Here is a 24,880-nt window from a genome sequence, read left to right on the forward strand (position 1 = left end):
GAAGCAGCAAATCGAACGTACAGCGTTGAATAGAGCTCTGTGATTGGTTCATGTGTCACCCTGTGCGTCCACGCGCACTGTGAGACCTCATAGTAATGTTTGTGATTACGGACGTTAAAGCTTAGGTATTGAAAATCCTTTAAAATAATCTGTTTGAAAACTCTTTATCGAGCGACTATTATAATAGTCGCATGTAGGTACTTGTTATCATCATCTAGACAAGCGGCAGCGTATCAAGCCAAGTTCAAGTAAAGGAACTGGCTAGCTAGCGCCAAGTGTAATATTACACGAACCATTTGGTGCCACTTTTGATATACATTACTGTACACTACACAAAATAGACACTAAAGAAATAACCACATAATTCAATCGGTTCTTGTCGCTATCTGTAAGACTATTTAGTTTCCTAGTTTCGTTTAACCCGGCAATTGACAGGAGCCTGTAAAGTAGTATATTCTCCTTCGAAGCCTAGTTTTCTAGCTTCCTTTAAGCGCCTTTAACCGGACCATTCACAGCACCTGTAGGCAGCACACGCGCTCCTGCGCAGCCTTTAGCTAAGTACTCGTACTAATACTTATTCTGAGTTTTTTGTTAGTTTCCTAGCTTCTCATAACCGGGTCAGGCTACTAGTAGCTCACACGCTCCTTCTAAACCTTAGTTTTCTAGCTTCCTCTAACCGGGCCACTCACAGCACCTGTAGGCAGCACACGCGCTCCTTCGAAGCCCAGCCTTTAGAAAAGTACTCGTACTAGTACTTATTCTGAGTTTTTAGTTACTTGTCTAGTTTCCTTTAACCGGGCCACAGCACCTGTAGGCAGCACACGCTCCTGCGCAGCCGTAGCCTTTGGCACAGTATAATACTCTTTGAGTTAGTTTCCTAGCTTCCGGGTCAGGCTACTAGTAGCTTACACGCTCCTTCTAAACCTTAGTTTTCTTGCTGCCTTTAACCGGGCCACTCACAGCACCTGTAGGCAGCACACGCTCCTGCGCAGCTTTAGCCTTCAGTCTAGTGCGCGCACTTTCGTTTTCGGCGCGATTTCTCCTACTCCGCGTTAGGTCATCGGTAACGGTACCGCGGCGCGAGCGCAAGCCGGTTTGTAGTATTGGACATGTCAAATTTACAAAGCGAAATAGTTTAGGTTTTGGTGTGAATGAACGTTTTTTTGAGCTTCATAATCGGGCTATGAAATGTGGTGTTTTGAGGCGATAGAGTGTTAATTTAAGACAAATTGAAATTACAATTAATGAAGTCTGTACTTATAGGTAAGGATGAGTAGGATAAAAAGTTAAGGAAAGTCAAAAAAACACTCATTCTTAATTTTTAAGCTTGTCAAAGTGATATAGCGGCCGAATGCAATTAAATGTACCTAATTGTTTCTTTTTTCTACAATTTAGTTTCATTCTGAGCAACTTTTTAGTAGGTACTTATCGCTGGAGGTACTTAGTTTAAGAATTGCTAACAATGGCTGTATTCAAGACAAAACACCGCCACTTCTCCCAAAGGCGGCGGCTTCTGTTTTCCTTTCGTTTGTTCCGGATCTGTGTCAGTGAGGAGGCAGGGAGGAGGGAGTAACGGCACTCTTTAGATCTCGGAGGAATGCCGCCCAGCGCAGGGATGCTAGTGATAGATCGGATGTTTCATTGAAGGTCACTAGCTATGTAGTTTTAGAATTCATTTAGTTCTCAAAAATGCACTGGACCGCAAAGAAGAAAAGGGTGGGATAAAAATCTTCATCTTCAATATCTTCAAAGTACCTGACCTAGCTTTAATAAACAAAACATAGCTGGATAAACTACGCGTATTGGTTTTACAGCGGATGTACAATACCAATTTCAAATAAATACGTAACGGAAAAATCTATCCTATAAGTTCCAAGAAAATGGTCTGGTTCAATTCTAAGCGCTCAAAGCCACATCCATCTTCTATTAAAACTGAACTGAACAATAGTTTGAATTTCTTTTTTAAATGTAGAGTTTTTAAAGTCAGCAGTAATAAGGTGACTTTTCCTGTATTACTGCTGACTTGGCCTAAGGATACTTGATGCATTTCATGCAGTTATCTACAATACAAAGTTCTACATTATTGAGAAACTTCGAAACTATCCTCAAATCAATCCTGTACAAATGATGTTTCTTTTTTCAATCAGTCAGGGGGATAACATTTTAATCTAAATATATTTAACTCAAAGGTGACTGACTGACTGACATAGTGATCTATCAACGCAAAGCCCAAACCACTGGACAGATCGGGCTGAAATTTGGCATGCAGTTAGATGTTATGACGTAGGCATCCGCTATGAGAGGATTTTACGAAACTCCACCCCTAAGGGGGTAAAACGGGATCCACGAGTACGAAGCCGCGGGCGGCCGCTATTAGTCTTTCAATAAGGGCTAAAATCGCGTGGCTAACCACAGGCGCAGCTCGGATGCGCAGTGGAATGCGCGGGCGCAGTAACGATCGGCCATGATGTGATAACCGTTATCAAGCTGTTACGAGCTTGTAGTAACTTAGCGGTGTGAATGAATTCGTATTTTGTGCGTCACTTTTTATAGATGACGTTGACTTCTTTTTGGAAGATAGTTATTATTAAGCAAGTTTTCTATTTCACTTCATCATATCAGCCTCTACCTCTACTGCAAGAATAGAGTATGACCCTCTCATGATTAAAAATGGAGAATTTGATCAGACGGTTTGGCGATTTTACTCTCAGGAATACAAAAAGATGGAAAAAAGTTAGTATTTTTACAACCAATTAAGTCTAAGAAAGATCAAAGCTTATCTCAATAGTTTCTTTTTGAGGTAAAGTACGAGTTTAAAATCGAGTCCTTCAAATCCTGTTTTTTTTACCAACAATGAGTTATGAGTCGTAATAAACACAAATCAAACTGCCTGCCTCAAAGTAGTAATTTCACTACTTTGTCAATGAACCATCTCTTACAAATCAAAGAATCCGTTTCCAAGAGTTAATTCAAGAGCGAATCCTACTCCTTTCTATCCCATTCTTAAAACATAATGATGCTACTATTAGCACAGAATAATAATCTATGTTACTACACCTTACGTTATTCTCAATGACCTCTATAGCATCCAAAATAGGTTAACAGGCCCGCCACCTGACCCAATGGCGGAATTGAGCCACGAATTTGAATCGGCGCCTGCGCAGGGTCGGAGCGGAATGCGGTCGTAACGGACTAGGCGACGCGCCGCGCATAACAACGATAATTAGTTGGTCGGACGGGATGATCGATCTTGAGGCTGTTTCGGAACTAGTATAGTGGAGATTACAGTGATTAGACACCAATGGTGTGAGGTTATTGAAGTACATATGTTTAACTGTAGAGTCACCTAGTAGTTATTAATTTGAAATGATACAGAGAGTTAAAGATTATTCGAACTTTAGTCAATCACTAACTTAGAAAGGACAAAAAAATGGGAAAAACTTTAATTTAAATATTATTGTTTACTTCGTACTACATATTATGTCTATAGTCTTTCCTACTCATTCTACTGTGTACATAATAACCCTAGACAGAAATAGAAAGAAGGTATTTCAATGCGCACGCGACGAGATCCTATCGTTTGGACTCATCAAGATACTGTTATGCACGGAAGGAAGGGCTATAGTAAGACGCAGGTGACGAAGGAGCGACCAACGTTTGCGATCGAACGAGCAATATTCAGTTTGCGAGCGAACATGACTGACCGGCATTTGTCACCACTCTCGAGTACGATTACCATACCTACATCATCACTAAGTACTTCTTATAAAACAAAGTCTCTTTCCTGTCTGTCCTTGTATGCTTAAATCTTTAAAACTACGCAAAGGATTTGGATGGAGAATGTGGTTTTTTTTCAACCGACTTCAAAAAAAGGAGGAGGTTCTCAATTCGACCCGTATGTTTTTTTTTCTATGTTTGTTACGCGATAACTCCGCCAATTATAAACCGATTTGAACAAATCTTTTTTCGGCGTATAGGTAATACCTCAAGGGTGGTCCCATTTAAATTAAATAATAAAAAAAACAACCCCCAAGGGTGGAAAATTGGGGATGAACTTTTTTATACGCAATATCTCCGCCGATTATAAACCAATTTGAACGATTATTTTTTTGTTGAATAGGTATTATTAAAAGAGTGGTTTCATGCGAATTTGAAGAAAATATTTCACCCCCAAGGGTGGAAAATTGGGGATGAACTTTTTTATACGCAATATCTCCGCCGATTATGAACCAATTTGAACGATTATTTTTTTGTTGAATAGGTATTATTTATGTTCACGCATTTGAAGTCGGTTTTTTTTAAAGTTATTTAAATAGATAGAGTGATTCAAGAGGAAGGTTTATTATGTAAAAAACATGGATATTAATATTACATATAGAAGAGAAAAGCCGAGAAATTCTATTGCAACCGTGCAAAGCCGGGGCATGCCGACACAATAAAATGAATGTTACAGCGATTTTATCAGCAAGTACTGATGTCCTTAGTTCCACAAGTAATATATCCACTTACCCTCAGGTCTCCTGGATACGTTGGATACGCAGGTGGACGCCAAGAACTGCCCGGGCGTGTGCATGCACGCGCTCGCCTCGCTCATCTGCTCCAACGTCCTGGACGAGGTGGAGTGCCCCAAGCCCTCCATGAAGTGCTGCGTCGATGAGCCCCTGGGTAAGTAGCATTACCCTGAGTTGCAAGTAAACCTACTATCTAAATATACATTGTTGTTTCAGCCGAAAGACGTCCACTGCTGGACAAAGGCCTCCCCCAAGGATTTCCACAAAGACCGGTCCTGCGCCGCTTGCATCCAGGTACCTCCCGCGACCTTCACCAGATCGTCGGTCCACCTAGTGGGAGGCCTGCTCACGCTACGTCTTCCAGCTCGTGGTCGCCACTCAAGAACTTTCCTGCCCCAGCGGCCATCAGCTCTTCGAGCTATGTGCCCCGCCCACTGCCACTTGATTTTAGCGATTCTGCGGGCTATGTCAGTCACTCTGGTTCTCCTACGGATCTCCTCATTTCTGATTCGATCACGCAGGGAAACTCCGAGCATAGCACGCTCGTGCTAAATATACATATAAAAGAAGAAACTGACTGACTGACGTTTAGCCGTTTAGGCTGTGCATTGATATGTCAGTCGACTGACATATCAATGCACAGCCTAAACGGCTAAACGTAGGCATTTGAAATTTAGAAGGGACATTGCTTACCTAGATAGATGTGCACTAAGAAAGGAATTCTCGAAATTCCCACGGGAACGGGCCCCTAAGGGGGTAAAACGGGATCCACGCGTACGAAGTCGCGGGCGGCCGCTAGTTATAATATTTTCGAAGCATTTTATCGATTTTAGACGATTAGTCATTTGTCGTCTAAACACCGCGATAAAATTTTATCGTGATGCGCATCGTAGACAAGCTGGGCAGGCCTAGTGGGACAGTCTTTGGGTGAATTCCAAGTATCATGGAAGCTAGTGGAAGTACAATGGTGGCCATAAAGCTTTGGGGCTCTTATTCTTCAAAAATATATTTCAAAGATGTCACCAACATTAAGCCAAGACAGACCATCGACTTTTAGTTGGCGGATAGTTGGTCCCGATTTTAATTTGTATGAAGAATCGGTCAACCCCAAATCGGTGTAATGTGCGAACTTTCATACATCTCCATACTTATCAACAGCCTGACCCAATTCTTTATACTTATCAACAGCCCGACCCAACTAATATCGGCCAATTAAAAATCGGTAGTCTGCGCCTAGGCTATGCAACATAACAAACAAATTACCATCTCTTCGTGGATTAATACAATGGACCACGTCTCATTCAGACACCGACTTTCTCGCGCTGATTATTTTTTAAAAGCCTATTTACTTAGGTACTCTATGAATTCGTAATTGAATAAATACTCATACACATCTTATGTTCCACAATCATTGATTTGACTAACGCCCGTATTCACAAACGATGCTTTCTTATGTGAAGCAGCAAATCGAACGCACAGCGTTGAATAGAGCTCTGATTAGTTCGTGTGTCATCCTGTGCGTCCACGCGCACTGTGAGACCTCATAGTAATGTTTGTGAATACGGGCGTTAGTCACAAATTAAGATTTCAAAGTAAAGTAAGTTACTAACCTGATCACCTCTTCCAGGCAACGACACCCTCATCACCACGCGCCGTCCGTTCACCACGCGCTACACGACCACGGAGGCAGAGGAGGAGGACTACGATGAGCCCGTCACCAGCCCCTCCGTGCCGCAAGACAAAGACAGTGGTAATTATTAGGTACACCCTTACTTCTATAGGACCTTTAGCGAGGTAGGAAGGTTAGAGCTTAGGAAGAAAATTAATAGTTACTAGTAAAAAGTTACACGCTAGTTGAACACCGTTTTAAAATGACATTTCCATACTAAGCGTCACTTTAAAATATTGTTTAACTAGGGTGCATTTTTTAGTAAGGAGATTTAAAACACTTTTTAAAAGCAAGAAAATGTCGTGTGAAAATGTGACCGGGTAGTTGGTGCAGTAATATTTTTTTAAATAGCAACGAAACCTCCTTTAAGGGTGGTTCATTTCTGCCAATGTCGAGTGGTTTCTTTGACATAATTTGTTGATTTCACTTACTTCTATTGTTTTTTCGTGGATTCCGTGTGGTGATAAGTATGCCCGTAAGCAGGGTTTATACGGCAACCCACTCGACACTCGACGCGTGTTCAAATTCGAAATATTTCAATGTTTTTATAATTTATCACTTCACTGCACTTTAAAACACAAATGATCACCAGATTTGTACAGTTAAGTCCAATATAATAAACACATCGACCATGCTTCTCGTCTACTTTATTAATACTCTCCACGAAATCTCTTTGAGAGGGTAGGCGTAATGATAAATGACAGTTGCGGGTAACTAGTGGAGTTTAGTAAAGTTTTGGCGTCTACCCTATTTTTACTTAAATAGCTGTCAGTCGTTTGTTATAATGTAACATGCAAAGATGAGAAGATTAATACAATATGCGTTAGAAAACTACTTAGAAAAAAAAATCATAATTAATCCTTTTTTCACAAAATCAATTTATTTTCCTGGCTTGGGTTTTTCAATATGTTGCCAGTATTAAAATAACAAAAAATATTCCAATAGCATCCTTTTTTCTTTCCAGGCAACATCTCCTGCCCAGGTTTATGCGTGGACACGAGCCTGACCAGATACTGTATCTCATACTTGACCTCTAAAAGCCTGTGTGTCCCGGGCCGCCTGTGCTGCGTCTCCAAGGAGGGCTATGGGGACAAACCACCAGCTGACCTGGTCATCCCGGGGGAGTACCACAAGAACAACAAGCCTACGAAACGACCTACTACTACGGTAAGGTTCTGCTGGGTGAGGCGTGCTTAGGAATTTAGAAGGCTTCACCTTCATCCTTGAAAATCACTGCTTGACGGGTTCCCATGGCAAAGCAAGAGGAAAGACACCAAGGCATGATATAATTTCGATCAACGTCTGTGTACAGAATACTTAATTATGTTAGAAACAGATCTATATTTATTAATTGGCAGTACGATGGCTTGATTAATGCACGCCCCTATCTACTCCGGCCATCAGGGATATTTTAGATTAGGTACTTAAAAACCTTTCAAGTAACTAAGTTTGTAAAGGTTCTAGTTGACGCTGCTGCCGATCTGGTTAATGTTTATGATTAAATAACTATTAGTTATTAAATATTGTGCCGTCTCTTTTGTGAATTTCTTTCTTTTCTTGTCTTAATATCTAGTGTTATCTATCTATTAATTTCTCAGACTACCCCCCCGCCGCGGCAGAAGCCGGGCCGCAAGTGTAATGGCGACTGCGTCGGAGGACTCTTCGCGTTGCTGTGCGAGGAGGTCGACGAGGACGCAGTGTGCCCGGACGAAGGGACCTGTTGCAACAATGAGCCCAAGGCCGAGACCACCACCAGGCGGCCTACCACCACGCCCAGGCCTACACAGGTTAGTTTAGGCCCTGAATCTTCTTCGAACACATTGAATTCTTTTTTGACAAATACAATACCCATCCTTATCGCTCGCGCGTGTATACTATATATTGCTGTCGCGACTGTGCGACGGGCGCCCGCAGTGAGTTTGCGTAGCTTGGGGTCATTGGACAAAATTCTACGTGCTGACGGACCAGGCTTTAGAAGCAGTTCGTTGGCGATAGCTTCACGCGAAGTAGTTTAACGCACCAAAAAGGATCAGATGAAAGAATTTTGAAATTAAAACTGATTCGAATGTTATATACATTCAAGTTGAGAGGGTAGACAGCTGTTTTTCTTATAGTTTCGACGAAAAGTAACTACTGGTACGGCAAGCTATAAGTATTTGAGATTGCCCTACCAGCAGTTGATAATGATGCTTGCCTCCCTAAACAAGTTACAAAGAAATCGCTTAATGGAGCAAAGTCCCTCCACTCCAGCAAAGTTTCCAGAAAGAACTCCTTTACAAAAAAACGCCGGAGCGAAGCAATTTTGGAATTGCAACCCTCACTTTTAATTGTTAGGTACTTGTCTATGGAGGCTGGGAATGAAATCTATAGTCTGATCTGCGAGCACGTAGAATTTTGTCCAATGACTCCAAGCTACCCATCCTTATCGCTCGCGCGTAATTATGTTGCTGTCGTGCTCGCACACTCACTACGGCCGCCCGTCGCACAGTCGTGACAGCAATATAATTACGCGCGAGCGATAAGGATGGGTAGCTTGGGGTCATTAAACAATATTCTACGTGCTCACAGACCGGGCTTTAGTCATCAACGTGCACATAATTTTCTAGACTACTAGAAATTAAAAGTAATTCATCATGGCCTTCCAGCCTCCGTTGCGCCGCTGCCCGGGCCGCTGCATGCTGCCGCTGATGATGGCTTTCTGCGAGGCGCCGGCGTCGCTCATCCCCAACACGGAATGTAAAGCCAGCGGGAGGATCTGCTGCGATAGTGTCAGGTAAGAACAAGAGCTCCTAAAGAAGTAAATTATGTTTTCGCAGCCTTTGGCATAGCTATTGAAGGGTTTAAAGGCAGGTTTTGCTGTGATAGTATCAGGCAAGAAACACGAGCATACGATATGAAGACATAGAGGCAATTGATCTTAAAGCAGTCTTTGACGTAGCTACCGAAGGCTTTTGCTGCGATAGCGTCTGGTGGAAATAGGGCTCCTCACGTAGAGGCAAATTGCAGTATTTAGCGTAGCTACCGAAGAGCTTAAAGGCAGGATCTGCTGCAATAGTGTCTTTTCATGTAGAGGCAATTTCAATAGCAGCCTTTGGCACAACTACCGGAGGTTTAGACGGTGCCGTGGATCTTGAACATGGATCAGAAATCTTTCTAATACTTATTTGAAAGATTCGCCGGCCAAAACCTCTGTTATATTTTGATTTTTTAATTTGTAGAACCTTAAGTTCATTAAGATCCCCAGAAACCAAAGTTTGCACCAGTCTCTGATTCCCTCACCTCTGTCCGCAGCGTGAAGCGCACCAAGAAGCCGCCCACCACAACGACGACGACGACTCCAGCGCCGCCCGCCGACGCGCGCGCAGACTGCCCCGGCTCCTGCATCGTGCCCTACCTGTCCTTCACCTGCTTCCGTGAGTATCCATCATTGGGGGTTCATCATCATCATCATTTCAGCCGCAGGGCATCACAGGCTTCCCCGAATGACTTTCATGTTGACCGGTTAGTAGCAGGCAGCGGCCTGCATCCAACGCTTTCCTGCTACCTTTATGAGGTCGTCATTGGGGGTTATTACACTTATACCACAGAATAAAAATAAGTACTGCTTATACTCATTGACTAGCCCATCAATTGGATTGGGATTGTCTTTTCATCCAGTACGGGACTATTACCACTTCTCGTTGCCACGGATGCCACTCCTGTGTAGCCAGGATCTTCAACTTGAAATCCAATAAAAATACAACTAGTAAAGACCTTATCCACCCTGTGAAATGCAATAAAGTATTGAGTAATCATCATCGGGTCATTAATTTCGTCTTCACTACCACGAACCCTCTCCAATTTATCAGAGACAATTGAGACAAATGGAGGATTGCTTAGTGCTGGTCAGACGGGTCGAGAGGCCTTGTATTTCTCAATTGGTCGCCTCTTACGACGTTTACGGGAAGACTGGTCAACACTTCAAATGATTTGATTTACGTTCCGTTTTACCCTATGTTAGGTATCCGATCCGAAAGAGGAAATAAAGTTGCTACACCAAATTGTTTGGAAACTATCAACATTGACGATTAAATCCCTTTCCCCAGGCAACGCTGAGATGACGGACGTGTTCAAGTGCAAGAAGTCGGGCACACAGTGCTGTGCGCCCAAGCTGAAGATCCAAGAGGCGCTGGGCGGGCGCGATCGCAACGACTCGTTCCCTCTCGCCACCACCACGCCTGCCTACGCGCCGCATACGACGCCTGCGCCGCCCTACACCACCGCTATTTGTAAGTTAGGACAATAGTCTAATGCCTTATGTTCCACCTTCTCCTGATCATCTTTTTCCAGAACATATAAGACACCCTGATCCTTCATCGTCAGAACTGTCACTATTTTAGACTAAGAGCTAGTGAACGCCAGACCTACGTCATTTTATAAAAGCTGAAAGTTTGTCAGCGTATGCTCCCAATATAGGATATAGTGTTGGTGAATTATGAAGTTTGGGTTATCGTGGCTTTGGCAGCTACCCTAAAAAAACTTATAAGCAGTAGTTTCCCCATCAGCCAGACAGTTTTGACAGTTCCAACTCCTTGCAAGACAGTTTTTTTAAGTAGACAAAAGAAATAGTGACAGTTCTGCTTACGATGAAGGATCAGAGTGCTCTGTATCTTAACTTACCTGCCCTGGAAAAAGATGATCAGGTGAAGATAGAACATTTTAGAACTTGGTGGACCACTGTTCTTTTCCATCATTAGAGCTAGCATTGGTGCTTTTAAAATGTTCGAAATGTTGCTTTTACTTTCTAGACCCAACTAAATGTAATTCTAAACTAAATAAGACTCCTGCTAACTTCTCCTTTTTTATTTTCAGCTCAATATGACCAGAACTACGATTCAACTCTGAAAATTCCTGAAAAATACAACAAATACGTATGCGGAGTGAAAGGTAAGTTTCTTTATCATTTACTTTTTAATTTTGAAACTAAGAATATTCTCAATTTACTGAAATGAAGTCGCAGGATGTACCAGGATGGCCTAGATGCCGTCAGCAAAGGACCAGCTGTTGTCGAGATCTTTGAGGGAGGCCTTTGTCCTACACAGGACGTGGACGTCCTTTGGTTGTCAAAATCAAAATCATCGTCCAACAAGGTGTACAGATGACATTCTAAAAGATGCCGCTATCGATTCTGGAAGACCCTGGATGTAGGTCGCTACCAACCGGCCAATCTGGAATTCGGGAGGCCTATGTTCAACACAGGGATGTTATGGATATCCGTAACCGTAACCGAAACTTTCGCATATCCGAAATAAAAAAATATCCGAAACCGTAACCGATTCAAGTTTCCGATAGTTTCGGATGTAGGCAGTTTAAAATAGTTTTTTGTATAGAATTATATGTAGAGAAAGGCATAAGTCTGATTTACTTTTATAATGCCATCTAGTATCAATCATTTTTTTTATAACTTTTTATTTGATGTAAAGTGTGCGGCCATGAATGAACCGTGTTGGACAAATATTGCAAATTGCATTCTAAAGCACAGATATCCGTAGCTGTAACCGAAACGTTCGGATATCCGAAATAAAAAAATATCCGTAACCGTAACCGAAACCGGTATAATATTATTCCTATATCCGTAATCGTATCCATAAGCGAAACTACATATCCATAACATCACTAGTTCAACAGTGGACGTCCTGTATGTAGCTGAGATTCATGATGATGAATGCATTTCTCAGGAACCTCATCCCGCTCCGGGCGAGTGATGGGCGGCGCGGACGGCGAGCGCGGCGAGTGGTGCTGGCAGGTGGCTCTCATCAACTCACTCAACCAGTACCTGTGTGGCGCAGCGCTGATCGGTACTCATTGGGTGCTCACGGCCGCTCACTGCGTTACCAAGTAAATATAATTCTGGTTTTTGGGACGGGATATACAGAGAAAGAGGCAATGGTAACTAGAGTCTGAACACTAGTACCACAGCTAGTACTAAGACCGGGGGATTGCAACCAGTACCTATGTGGTGCTGCGCTTATTGGTACTCACTGGGTGCTGACGGCCGCTCACTACGTTACCAAGTAAGATTGGGGTGTCACTTTTTGAACCAAGAATAGTAGTAGGTACCTATCCGATGCAATGTAATTCATGAGTCAGTTGTGAGTCGACGTTTCGTTTGAAGATTAGGCCACAGGATTTCAACCAGTACCTGTGTGGCGCCGCGCTGATCGGTACTCACTGGGTGCTCACGGCTGCTCACTGCGTTACCAAGTAAATATAATTCTGGTTTTTGGGACGGGATATACAGAGAAAGAGGCAATGGTAATTAGGGTCTGATTCTGAACACTACCTACTAAGACCGGGGGATTTCAACCAGTACCTATTGTGATGCTGCGCTTATTGGTACTCACTGGGTGCTCACGGCCGCTCACTGCGTTACCAAGTAAGATTGGGGTGTCACTTTTTGGACCAAGAATTAGGTACCTATCCGATGCAATGTAATTCATGAGTCAGTTGTGAGGCGACGTTTCGTCTGAAGATTAGGCCACAGGATTTCAACCAGTACCTGTGTGACGCCGCGCTGATCGGCACGCACTGGGTGCTCACGGCTGCTCACTGCGTTACCAAGTAAATATAATTCTGGTTTTTGGGACAGGATATACAGAGAAAGAGGCAATGGTAATTAGGGTCTGATTCTGAACACTAGTACTAAGACCGGGGGGTTTCAACAGTACCTACCTGTGTGGCGCCGCGCTGATCGGCACGCATTGGGTTCTGACGGCCGCTCACTGCGTTACTAATACCCGTATTCACAGACGCTGCTTGCTTAAGTGACGCAAAAAATCGAACGCACAGCGTTGAAAAAATTATATACGAGTTTGCATCACAACGTTGAATAGAGCTCTGTGATTGGTTCGCGTGTGACCCTGTGCGTCCACGCGCACTGTGAGACCTTATAGTGTTGTGAATAAGGGCGTAAGTAACACTGTTTTTTGAAAAATAATGAATGATTTGCGTGTTGGTACTGTGAGTCAACTCAACTAAAAGATAGGACTAAGGCTGGAGGATTTCAAACAGACGTGCGACAGAAATCATGAAACTTCGTGATTTTTAAAGGAAATGCGATAATTAAACGCCAATTTTTTTTGCACAAAGCAGTATTTAACTGCAATCGCATTGTGCAGTCTAGGATGGTGTAATACCTGCCCGGATTATAATGATCGGGAAAAGCAGACAGTGAATTCCAGTCCCTAGCTGTTCGCATTATAAAATTGACATTTAAATTCGCGATTTCGAGAAAAAAATTAATATTCAACCCGTTATCAGGCCTCCGTCACTCGCCTATGCCGGCCGAGATAATTACCTACAGCGCGCGACAACTTCAAGTTGCAAATCAGTCCGGGCCGCCACGCGCCTGTTTGCTTACGCGTATTTCTATACACGCTCGGTCGATCATCGTCGCAATTAAGGTTTATTATTCCAACAGCACTGTTATTCTTCTTTAATGAAAAATTGTAATATTTAGGAGTAATAATTAACTGTAGTGATTTAAATAATAAAAAAAAACTACACTTTTTAAATAATAAATTAGAGATGAAACGGATATCCGGCAACTATCCGGTAGGCCGGATATCCGGCCTTAATTTACTATCCGGCCGGATACCGGATAGTAACTCACTATCCGGCCGGATACCGGATATTAAAAAAAAACGACAATTTCCTATTAATAAAATGAAATACATTAATCTTTAAGGTAAATATCAATAAAATGGCTTACAACAATGACGGCTTTTATTTAAAGTCCAAAAAGTTACAAAAAAGCCATATTAAGGCCTTTCAAAACTAATTTATTTTTCTGGGCTATTCACTCTAATGACGAATACATAGATAAATAGTAAATATCTGTTAATATCGAAATATTGCCAAATAAAAAAAGGCGATTTTTTTTTCACTGATGGTCTGATGACATGATGCAACTACACTGGTCATCACAAAGATCGACCCTCCCGCGACAAGCACTTTCAAACGTATGCATCCCCACTTCCCACCAATATTGGCACCATTTAAAAGCCTAGTTCTAAACTTCATTTCATTATAGGAAAGGGTTTTACCCCAAAAATGTGTCTGTAGAAGAATCCAGAGTCACTTCTTCAAAAAATAGGTAGTTACGCTTGAGCCGACTTTTATGGCTATAAAACTGTTAAGTTGGGATTAATCGCTATCCATCTGTTAAAGAGGACACGTGAGATCATTATTTGATTTTATAACCATAAAAATTGGTCTAATTGATCCCAGAGGTGAGCCCAAAGTGAGTTCTTTTTTCAAGTCACATTTATTGTATATCGCGTTTATGTTAATCGTTTATTAAGAAATTAAATGTGTTTTTCTTTAATGATATTTATTGGGCTTTCAAATAACACCAATATTGTTGGGGCACCATGACTGTGTCAGTGGAAACGAGTTTTCCTGTAAAACGTAGGTGGGCCGATTTTTGTGATGACCAGTATAGTTAAATTTTCGCTATTCAATCACACACTTTTTCATTTTCATTTTCATTTCATTTTCACTCACGATTGCAGCCGAAATTGAATTGATCTGCCCCCTAAACAAGTGGCAAAATCTGACATTCTATTCGGACGGATTCGATTTTTCAAAAGTGTAGTCTATTCTACTAATAGACCCACTGATCGCGTTCGAAGCACCTGTGCGGCGCTATACTCGTCACGACATGCAACGAGACAATGGGTCAACTATCCGGCCGCCGGATATCCGGCTATCCGGCCTAGCAGCTGGCCGGATATCCGGTATCCGGTATCCGGCCAAACAACTATCCGTTTCATCTCTAGCCCATAACCTGATCTGGGCCCATAACCTGATGAAATTAAACAAAGCTTAATATGAAGACTTTATATTTTAGAGTAAAATATATGAGAACATTTTGTCAACGCGACAAGGACGAGAGTGCCCATAAACAATTAGTAAGAAGTTTCTCTTATGCGTCCATAAATCCAACATGAGTATGAATTTATATTAAAATTGAACGTAAAACGTGTCAATTCTTCCACAGGACTGGACGCTGAAGGTTCGGTTCGTTCAGAAGCGGGACGCCGGTATCTACGAGTGCCAGGTGTCGTCGCATCCGCCCACCAGCCTGTTCCTAAGGCTCGACGTAGTCGGTGAGACATTTATTATGAATTTTCATCCTTATTTATTTTTATTTAATAAGATAGAGAATAAAGTGCTGAAAAATACTGGAACAAACAAAGTCTAGAACTTGTACCATCTCGATCGATCAATGCTAAAAACAAATTCAAGGTCAAAGTTAAAAAATACAGGTTGTTGCGATTTTCAGCGAAACGGTATGTTTTATTTATCATAAAAAAATGGAAGACAGCCTTTTAGACCATGCAATTATCTTTACACTTGATACTATACTTATTATATTATTGTTAAAAGTATGGGTAATAATTTTTAGTTAGGGAATTGTAATTTTTACCTACCTTCCCCTTCGAACCCGTATTACAGAATAAGTCTTCTTGCCTACCGTCTTACTATCCAGTCTAGTTTATTTATTTTAATTTCTGAAAAACGAGCGTTAAAATTTTGCGGAAATATCATCGCAATAAAGCACGAGTTTAGATTAGCATCGGCGAGCTCACGTTGCAATACGAGATTTCGGTCAAAGATTTCAATTTACAGAATTGTGCTCGCTGCAGTCGCAAATGAGATACAAACAGACCATCAAAACAAGCCAAGAGCGAGTTGGATCAAATTTGAATTCAAATTCAAATTGTTTGTTTGTATGTAGGACATCTACTGGCGGAAGGAGCTGGATGCAGGCCGCTACCAACCGTGCGATGTGGAAGTCATTAAGGGAGGCCTATGTTCAGCGGTGAACGTCCTGTGGCTGAAATGATGATGATGATGTAGACGAAGGCCCTTTTCAGGTCATTTATACAGGACTAGAATGTAACTTGCCCAACTGTCACTTTCGGGCGGCATATTGGCTGGAGCTGAGAAGTGGCGGAAACTAGAGGGCACCACATTTAGATTTTGTCATAAAGATAAAAGAATTGAATTGAAATTGAATTATTGATAAAGCCTATAACCAGCGGACAATTAAGACGCTTCTAATAATATGTCATTTGTCAAATTCTGATAAGTAGTTTAGAAGTTACGAGGGAACCGATGAACATAGAATATATACAGGGTGTTAGGTAAATGGGTATATGAGCCGACACTAGCCCATGTTAACATGGTCATATAAATGGTATGATGAAGTCAGAAATTTGATATCATCATTTTATTTTTTTAATTTTCAAACAAAAAGAAATATAAAATCAGATTTGTATGAAAATTAAAATAATTAAAATGAAGATATCAATTTTCTGACTTCACCATACCATTTATATGACCATTTTAACATGGGCTAGTGTCGGCTCATATACCCATTTACCTAACACCCTGTATACATACATAACCTGTCAAAATAATAACCCTCATTTTGCTTTGCCGTAGTCGGGTAAAAACTAACACGCACGAAGGGTTTGTACCATCGTATAGAATGTTAAATACTTTATTAACTTGACCAGTAACAAAAATACACATAGGAACCTATTTTGAAACTGTCTGTGTCTAATTATAATGTGTATAGGTACACATTATGTGTCAAATTTTAACTAAATACTATAAATAGACCTTGCTGACAATGGAAAAGAAAGACAGCAATGGCATACTATGAATAGAGTCCGTAAGCATACTTTGAGTATGAAACTTAAAAAAAGGGCACAAAAGTACCACAAATAAAAATACTACTACTACAAAGTAACGTACCTAACTAATATTTCCTACGGCAAACCTGTGGTTCAATAATATCAGTTTATCAAAGCTACAAACGCCAATATCCTTCCATAAAAATTCCTTTGCGCCTGAAATTCTTGCTCAGTTTATATAAAACTTTGAAATTGGAGCGGCCATTACGTATCTCTCTAATCAGAATAATAGAAATCGAGTATTTTCACCTTGGCTCTGGAAAACCGAAATAAGTCCAGTTATCCCAGTTATTCGATTTGATCGAACTGAGTCCGGACGAATTGACAAATAAAACAAATAATTTGCTTTATTGGCTAGGGCAGGGCGCGAACGAGGATTTGCCACGATTTATTGAGTCGTATTTGGTCTTCCATTTTGTCGATACATTTCCAGTTTGCAGTCTGTTTTGATTTTCTGGAATAATGCTGGAGATGTTCTGAATTTTATAAATGTCTCGATGCGATCACCTTTAGTGTTTTAACGTGTAGAGAAAAACATTTTTAATTAGTATTGAAACTTAATGGATCTCACTATAGCTGAACTACTAACTACTAATCGTGCGATGTGGAAGTCATTGGGGGAGGCCTATGTTCAGCAGTGGACGTCCTGTGGCTGAAATGATGATGATGATGATGATGCATAGAGATCAACTAGGAGTTCGTTCGTTTCAGACAAACGACGTCCACTGCTGGACAAAGGCCTCCAAGGATTTCCACAAATACCGGTCCTGCGCTGCCCGCATCCAGGACCTTCACCCAATCGAGGACAAACTTAAATTCACATATTTTACTTGGATGCTTTTTTCGGAGTTAGAATTGTTTAAACTCTTGAAAACGTTCATACTGAAGCCAATTAAAGCTTTCGTTATCAATCTTTTCCGATCAAACTATATCAATCAAGCTTGTAGTCAAAAGGATAGTGACGTCACGGTTACGCAAAAAGTATTTGGCAACCATAGAGTCCGGTAATCTTTCTTGACGATTCAGTCAAATCACGTATGCGTACCGCCTTTTGTTCAAAAAACGCTAACGAGTGAGTGACTTAATCGGGAAAAAGGTTTCCCTCTATCCCATCCAATCCGGTTAAGGAAAAGAGTATACGAATTCGTACCGGACTCGAATTTTTTAAATTGGTTAATTTGATTAGCACAAATTCGGGTATTTAAGAAATTGGAGATCTAAGAAAGTTTGAGAGAAATGAAAAATTGGTGACTTATTAACTGGAATTGAAGTAATTTTCAGCGAGTTTTAATATACTAAATATCTTGGCTATAGATTTTTTTTTCAACGATTGTTATCTATAAATTCTGAGCTAAACCGCAAGAATTTTCAATTTATCTCCTTTGATAAAAACAAGAACATTTGAAGCTCACTCAAAGAGTTTAATTTAAAAAGAAAATACTTCGCTCCTTTCATGTAAGCCCTCTAAAAACATTCTAGTACGGTTGATTTTATTTTAAGTCTTTTAATAGGGTAAACCGTATAGCTATTGCCCACTTAAAGATTTCAAACACATTGAGATGAAAAATTAAAGAAAGTATTTTAATTATCGACCATTTATGACTTTTTTCTTATAACTCAATAAACTGTTAAACAGAATATTAACAGTTTTTAGTTAAAACTTACGTAACTTAGTAAATATTGAAATAAATTTAAAATCCTCCAAAAAGTACAGTCATTGCCCATTACTCACACTAATTGCCCACATCAAAGCACAGTAATTGCCCAGTATCTTAAAACAAAATTATCAATTTTAAAATGACAAAATAGGCTTTAAATAAACAAAACAAAACATTAAACTTAAATTCTAGTAGTACAGTCTTCAAAATTTCAAAATAAATTGCGTTTGGCCTTATTAACATATTATCAAATATTTCTTGAGCTGATGTTGATGAGTCAGAATCGGTAGAGACAGAATCATCTACTTCAAAACATAGATGACGCAAAAATTTGAATTTTATATGTAAATTTTATATGTATTTATTTTTTTATCTTCTTTGATATCAGTTCAAGTGGTTGCTCAGAATGTTCAATTAGCTGTTGGTTATTCTTCCCTAAAGTTGTATCTATTTCCTTACAATTAACATTTTCAAGGCCTCAGCCTCGAACTTAGCGGGCAGCGGGGCGGCGGCGGCGGCGGCGCGGGAGCGGGGCGGGCAACGCAGACCCGTTCTCGAAATAAGCGGGCAGCTCGCGCGGCGCTTTAGCGGCGAAGTGTTGTGTTCGGGGTTGTGTTGTCGAGATATTTTCTTTTTATTCGCAAACGAAATGTCTGAACACACACGGCGACAATTTTATTTCGATTCAAATTTATTCCTAACGCTCGATTTATTGTGAGCAAAAGAAGGAGTGCGCTGCCCGCTCGTTACCCGCTCCCTCGCCGCTGCCCGCTCGTTGCCCGCTCCGGCGCCGCTGCCGCGCCGCTGTTTTCGAGAACCGGTCTATTTGATTTCACGCGTAAGATCCTGCCGCTGCCGCGCCGCCGCCGCTCCCGCCCCGCTGCCCGCTAAGTTCGAGGCTGAGGCCTTACGCTTGAGCGGTGACGTAGATCAATTCTAAACACAAAAAAAATGCGCTCTTGTGAGCGTAGTAGTAAGGTGCGATTTCGAATGCACCATGTGCGTTGGATATTTCGCATTATTATTATTACCGTTAAAATGTCGGCATCTGATCCTACACAAAGGAGTGCAATTTCTGTTGCTACTATTATGTATTCTGTGCCGTTATGAAATATAGGACAGCATTGATAAAGAGATCGCAGTATAGTGAATTCTCAGGACTAAACACCACTAGAATTTTCTACGCCAGATTTCAGCATCCCACCTACCATTTTTCTCTCTTTTCCAGTATCGTGCGATCTGGCGAGGCGATATTCGTGCGGGTAGGCGACCACGATCTCACGCGCAAGTACGGTTCGCCCGGCGCGCAGACGCTGCGGGTAGCCACCACCTACATCCACCACAACCACAACAGCCAGACGTTGGATAACGACATCGCGTTGCTGAAGCTACTGGGCAAGGCCGAGCTGAAGGAAGGTGAGTTGATCCAGCCTCTCTACTCCCTAGACATAGTATTCTAAAGCCCGGTCTCTGAGCACGTAGAATTTTGTCCATTGACCCCAAGCTACCCATCCTTATCGCTCGCGCGTAATTATGTTGCTATTGCGCTCGCACACTTACTGCGGCCGCCCGTCGCACAGTCGCGACAGCAATATAATTACGCGCGAGCGATAAGGATGAGTAGCTTGGGGTCAATGGACAAAATTCTATGTGCTCAGCGACCAGACTATAGCAGATTCGATTTTAAGTGACTTCTGTTTATGTACTTGTTTAAACCAATATTAAAACTTGATTCTTGAGTAAAGTTTAGTCATTTGACAAGAAGTCTCGGTAAGAAAAAAATACGAGTACGTAGACACTAATAGACAGATCGGAAAGTCTTGAATCGAAATTCCGTTGCTGCTCCTTTGAATTACTAGTAGACCTTACTCTTCAAAGTTTTAAAGTACCTGTAAATCACCTTTGAAGCATATTTTCTTTTTCCCAGGGGTGTGCTTAGTTTGTCTGCCAGCGCGAGGGGTGAGCCACGCCGCCGGCAAGCGTTGCACTGTCACTGGCTACGGGTACATGGGAGAAAGTGAGTATCAGCCACCATAATAAGTATTGCAGAGATTATCTGACCAGACGCCCAGATTTTCCAAAAAACTGCCAAGTGTTTTAGTGGGCTAGTTCAAGAGTAGATTAGTGTTGGATGCCCTTGCCTCCTAATCCATGGACGGATGACGTCCAGAATACAACCATCAATGGCTGGATGAAAAATGTAATAGATCCTGATTTGTGACACTCCTTGGGGTACTTTTAAATGTAGATTGCCATAGGCTGATGCGGCTGAAATGACGGAGAAGACTGTTGTCACTGACGAAAGTTAAATATCCTTGTGTTAAGAGCGGGGACTTTATCCACTATAGTCTATCCAAGTCTTGCATTCGACGGGGACCGAACGATCGTTCCTCGAATCTCGAATCAGCAGTTCGACAGCTGATTTATCACCATGACGCCGTACTTTCACACTTCTTCCTCGGTCCCTCACTGATGAGGATCGCGACCACATATAGTGTTCCTCCACAGACTGCGGTCATAAGCTGTGTGTGAATTTCACTGTACTAACGTTGAATTCCTTTCCAGCCGGCCCCATCCCTCTGCGCGTGCGTGAGGCCGAACTGCCCATAGTGAGTGACGCGGAATGCGTGCGCAAGGTCAACGCGGTCACGGAGAAGATCTTCATCCTGCCCACCAGCTCCTTCTGCGCGGGAGGCGAGGAGGGCAACGACGCGTGCCAGGTAACTGTCGCTGAATGATTTGAATCTATTTTGAATGGGACTCTTCCCACATCTTGGACCCACCGCTGCAACTCCTGTGTAGCCAGGATCTACAGCAAACCATTAATTTCGCTGTGAAGTCCTCAATGATACAACCCGATGCCGCTTAATTAACTGAATCTATTTTGCTGTGAACGGGACTTTTCCTCTCGTTCCCACCGCTGCAACTCCTGTGTAACCAGGATCAACAGCAAACCATTAATTTTGCCGTGAAGTCCTCAATGATACAACCCTATCGAGCTAACTGCTCACTTCGCTGGAATGCGACTCTCTCACCCACTTACCCGCACACCCCGCGTTCACCCCGTCCGTACCAGTGTCCATGTGACGTCACGGCAGCCAGGTTCGCATTTAATGAGGGTTTTCGCGAATGAAAAATCCGCCAGATGGCAATACGTAGACGCGAGGTCCAAATGCTGCATGATTGGATATTTTTGACATGACATTGACGGATATGTCAAAATCCACCAATCACGCAGCAGTCAGACTCCACATCCACGTGCCGCCATCTAGCGGATCTTTCATTCGCGAAAACCCTCATTCAACTGGGTTGTACTTTGGCACCATTGGCGATTAACATGAAACTACTCTACAGTGGTGGTACTACCCTGGTGAGTGCAAATGCGATCATAGTCCTTCTGCTTCAGCGCTCGCCAGTTCTGGTTCTGGCTAAAGTCTAAACTGTACAGAATTCAGAATTGCAATAAAGTTGAGAGGGGGATTTGATGAACCATGTAACCATAGAGCTCATAAAAACTACCTTCCACTTCCAGGGCGACGGCGGAGGCCCACTCGTGTGCCAAGACGACGGCTTCTACGAGCTGGTAGGACTCGTGTCCTGGGGCTTCGGCTGCGGCCGCCGCGACGTGCCCGGCGTCTACGTCAAGGTGTCTTCCTTCATCGGATGGATCAACCAGATCATCTCCGTCAACAACCTATAGCGGCGGTAGTGGCTGGATTTTGCCAAGGTTGTGAACTTTTGATAGTGAAAAGTAAATACAAATGAGTAGGTCATCTTCATAGACGCACCGAGCGCGGTTTGTATGTGAGCGCGGCAATACACCCCGCTAATCCACGCTAAATTTTGTCAGTGTGTGCGTGCGCGCCGCATACGTATTGGTGCGCTCACATACAAACCGCGCTCGGTGCGTTTCTATGAAGATAACCTACTCATTTTTATTTACTCTGATATTGATCTGTCTTATGCTTCAACCACATTAACGCGTGCAAATCGCCTTCGCCGGCGCGATCATAGGCCAACGACAGTCCGTGCGACCTGTCATTGGCCTATGATCGCATAGGCGATGTTAATCTGCACGCGGTGGTGTGGTTGAAGCTTTACTAAGGCTGGTTTTATAGTGTCACGCGGACTGTCAGTGCGGATCGCTCCGCACAGCCGATCTGTATGAACTGCTAGGGAGCGGAGCGGTTCCTCCGGACCGCATTACTCTAAAACCCTCCCTAGAAGTTCATACAGATTGGCCGTGCGGAGCGGATTTGCACCGGACGGTCCGCGTGACACTAAAACCAGCCTAAATGGTTAGAGAATATGTCCATGCCACGCCCCTTTCGTTTTATTGTCGGTTAACGTGTTAAAACAAACCAGACGCGTGCAGACTTTAAGGAAGTTGGCTAGATCCTTCTTGGTCACATTTTACATTAAACTACAAGTTACAGATGGTACGTACAGTCAGCGTCAAATACTTCGTGACACCCAAAGTGGCCAAAAAAATGATAACACAACCTTATTACAACAATAACAAAGATGCGTTCCGAATTTATTTGCTACTCTGGGTGTCACGAGCTATTTGACTGACTGTATCTCATTAGTTTTTTAAAAAGTATCTATAAACAATCTTGGCATAATTATACTGTAATGAATGGATCAAATAATATGAAAATGCAATATTATATGGGAGTCAACGTTATGCTGACTTAAATTGATTAGTCAATGGCAACAAGAAGAGGTGTGTTTTGATATTATTAAATTAAAAGTTAGCAGACAATACGATGAGCGTTGACAAAGTAAAAAAAACACGAACAGTCAATTAATGAACTATAGTTTGAACAAAATTAATTATAAAAGTATGTTTTTATTTTATTTAGGTGCTATAACAATCATTTCACAAACTGTTCCACAAGTATTTTAGTCTTATTGTTGCATTTACAACTAAACTTAAGTTTTATGAAGAGATTATCAAAAAGTTTAAACAAATTGTTAAATTGAATGATTTTTCCTTTGGTTTCGATTTCAAAAGGCATTTTTAGCAACACTTATTTTTAAGACATATTGTAAATACAAATATCTTTAGTTAGTTTAAGTTAAATTATTTCTTTAGATTTAATTTATTATTTGAAAGCATTTAATAATTTTACTCTCCCACCATATACTGTTTATTTATTTTTTATGTATTTAAAATGCTGTGTTTATTTTTAATTTATGTATTAACTTCAGTATTTTGAAATCTATATTAGCACATAATTTGTAACACATACGTCATAGTATGGTTTACATTTAAAATCTTAAGTAACACTACAAGCATTTATAAATAGTTTTGTTAGACAGCTTTTAGTTTTAGTACGAAGAACCAAACAATATTATTTATATACGTACTCGTGTAGTATTTAGTTATTTATGTATTTAGACGCAAGGCTATGGTGTTAGTAAAGAGTTTCGAGCCATATGTCGAGGTATGAACTCGTTAGGATGCTACGTTCTCTCCGAGGAGAGGTGTAAATAGTTCTACATTTTGTAAGCTGTTCGAGTCTTTTGGCAATTTTATACAAAGTCAAAATAATTCTACATTTTCTGTTTTGAGTTTTTTTTTCAGTTTTATGCAGTCAAGTTTTAAGTCCTATTTAATACTGTTGGAATTGGACAAACTTCTTAGGTTACTTTTTTGACAAATTAACAGTTAAAAAAGTACCTACAAAATATAATCTACAATGCTAGAAGCAACGTGAGTGTACTTACTATTAGTAACCAAATGCTACAAATTAAATTAATAACGAAATGATAAAAGTGCCAATTAACTCGAACAGCATTATTTACTTGATGAGTTTTGTTTATTAGTTTATTATAAAACCACGCTAATATAAAACCCATCAAGTAAAAAATTACCTTGTTATTACACACAAAACTACTGTCACTTTACATAAAAACAGTCGTCAGTACATAAGTCGACATATCAGTATGTTTGTGTGTAGATAACATTTATTGTTAAGTCCTCTTGCTAATAAATGATAAAATTTATTTCTGGTTTTAATCTATACTTATAATAAATCTGTAGAGAGGTCAATTCTGTACATGAAATATATTTTCAAAATAACTATCAGGGGGTGATTAGTGATCGATACTGATGCCAAAAATGCAATCAGTAAAATTTTTGTCTGTCTGTCTGTATGTTCCTTATAGAAACAAAAACTACTTGACAGATTTTAACGAAACTTGGTACAATTATTCTTCATACTCCTGGGCAGGTTATAGGATACTTAGGAATTCCCACGGGACCGGGAATTAGCGGGAAAATCTTTTTGT

The 24,880-nt window shown here is 41.3% G+C and overlaps 1 protein-coding gene across 1 annotated transcript; it reads left to right on the forward strand.

Annotated features, from left to right (window-relative positions):
• Positions 1-4,505: 4,505 nt before the first annotated feature.
• Positions 4,506-22,400, forward strand: mas (trypsin-like serine protease domain-containing protein masquerade; the record flags this gene model as incomplete). The annotated part of the gene is made up of 13 exons (XM_028323509.1): positions 4,506-4,665; positions 6,139-6,261; positions 7,145-7,347; positions 7,779-7,967; positions 8,826-8,953; positions 9,472-9,593; positions 10,266-10,448; positions 11,032-11,106; positions 11,898-12,057; positions 19,812-19,999; positions 20,511-20,600; positions 21,149-21,303; positions 22,116-22,400. Coding segments are annotated over 13 exons (1,944 nt in total), but the record flags the coding sequence as incomplete, so codon positions are not given.
• Between the last annotated feature and the right edge of the window lie 2,480 nt (positions 22,401-24,880).

Source organism: Ostrinia furnacalis, unplaced genomic scaffold, assembly GCF_004193835.3.
Source record: "Ostrinia furnacalis isolate ACB-3 unplaced genomic scaffold, ASM419383v2 OfSCF0639, whole genome shotgun sequence".
In the NCBI taxonomy this organism is placed as follows: Eukaryota; Metazoa; Arthropoda; class Insecta; order Lepidoptera; family Crambidae; genus Ostrinia; species Ostrinia furnacalis.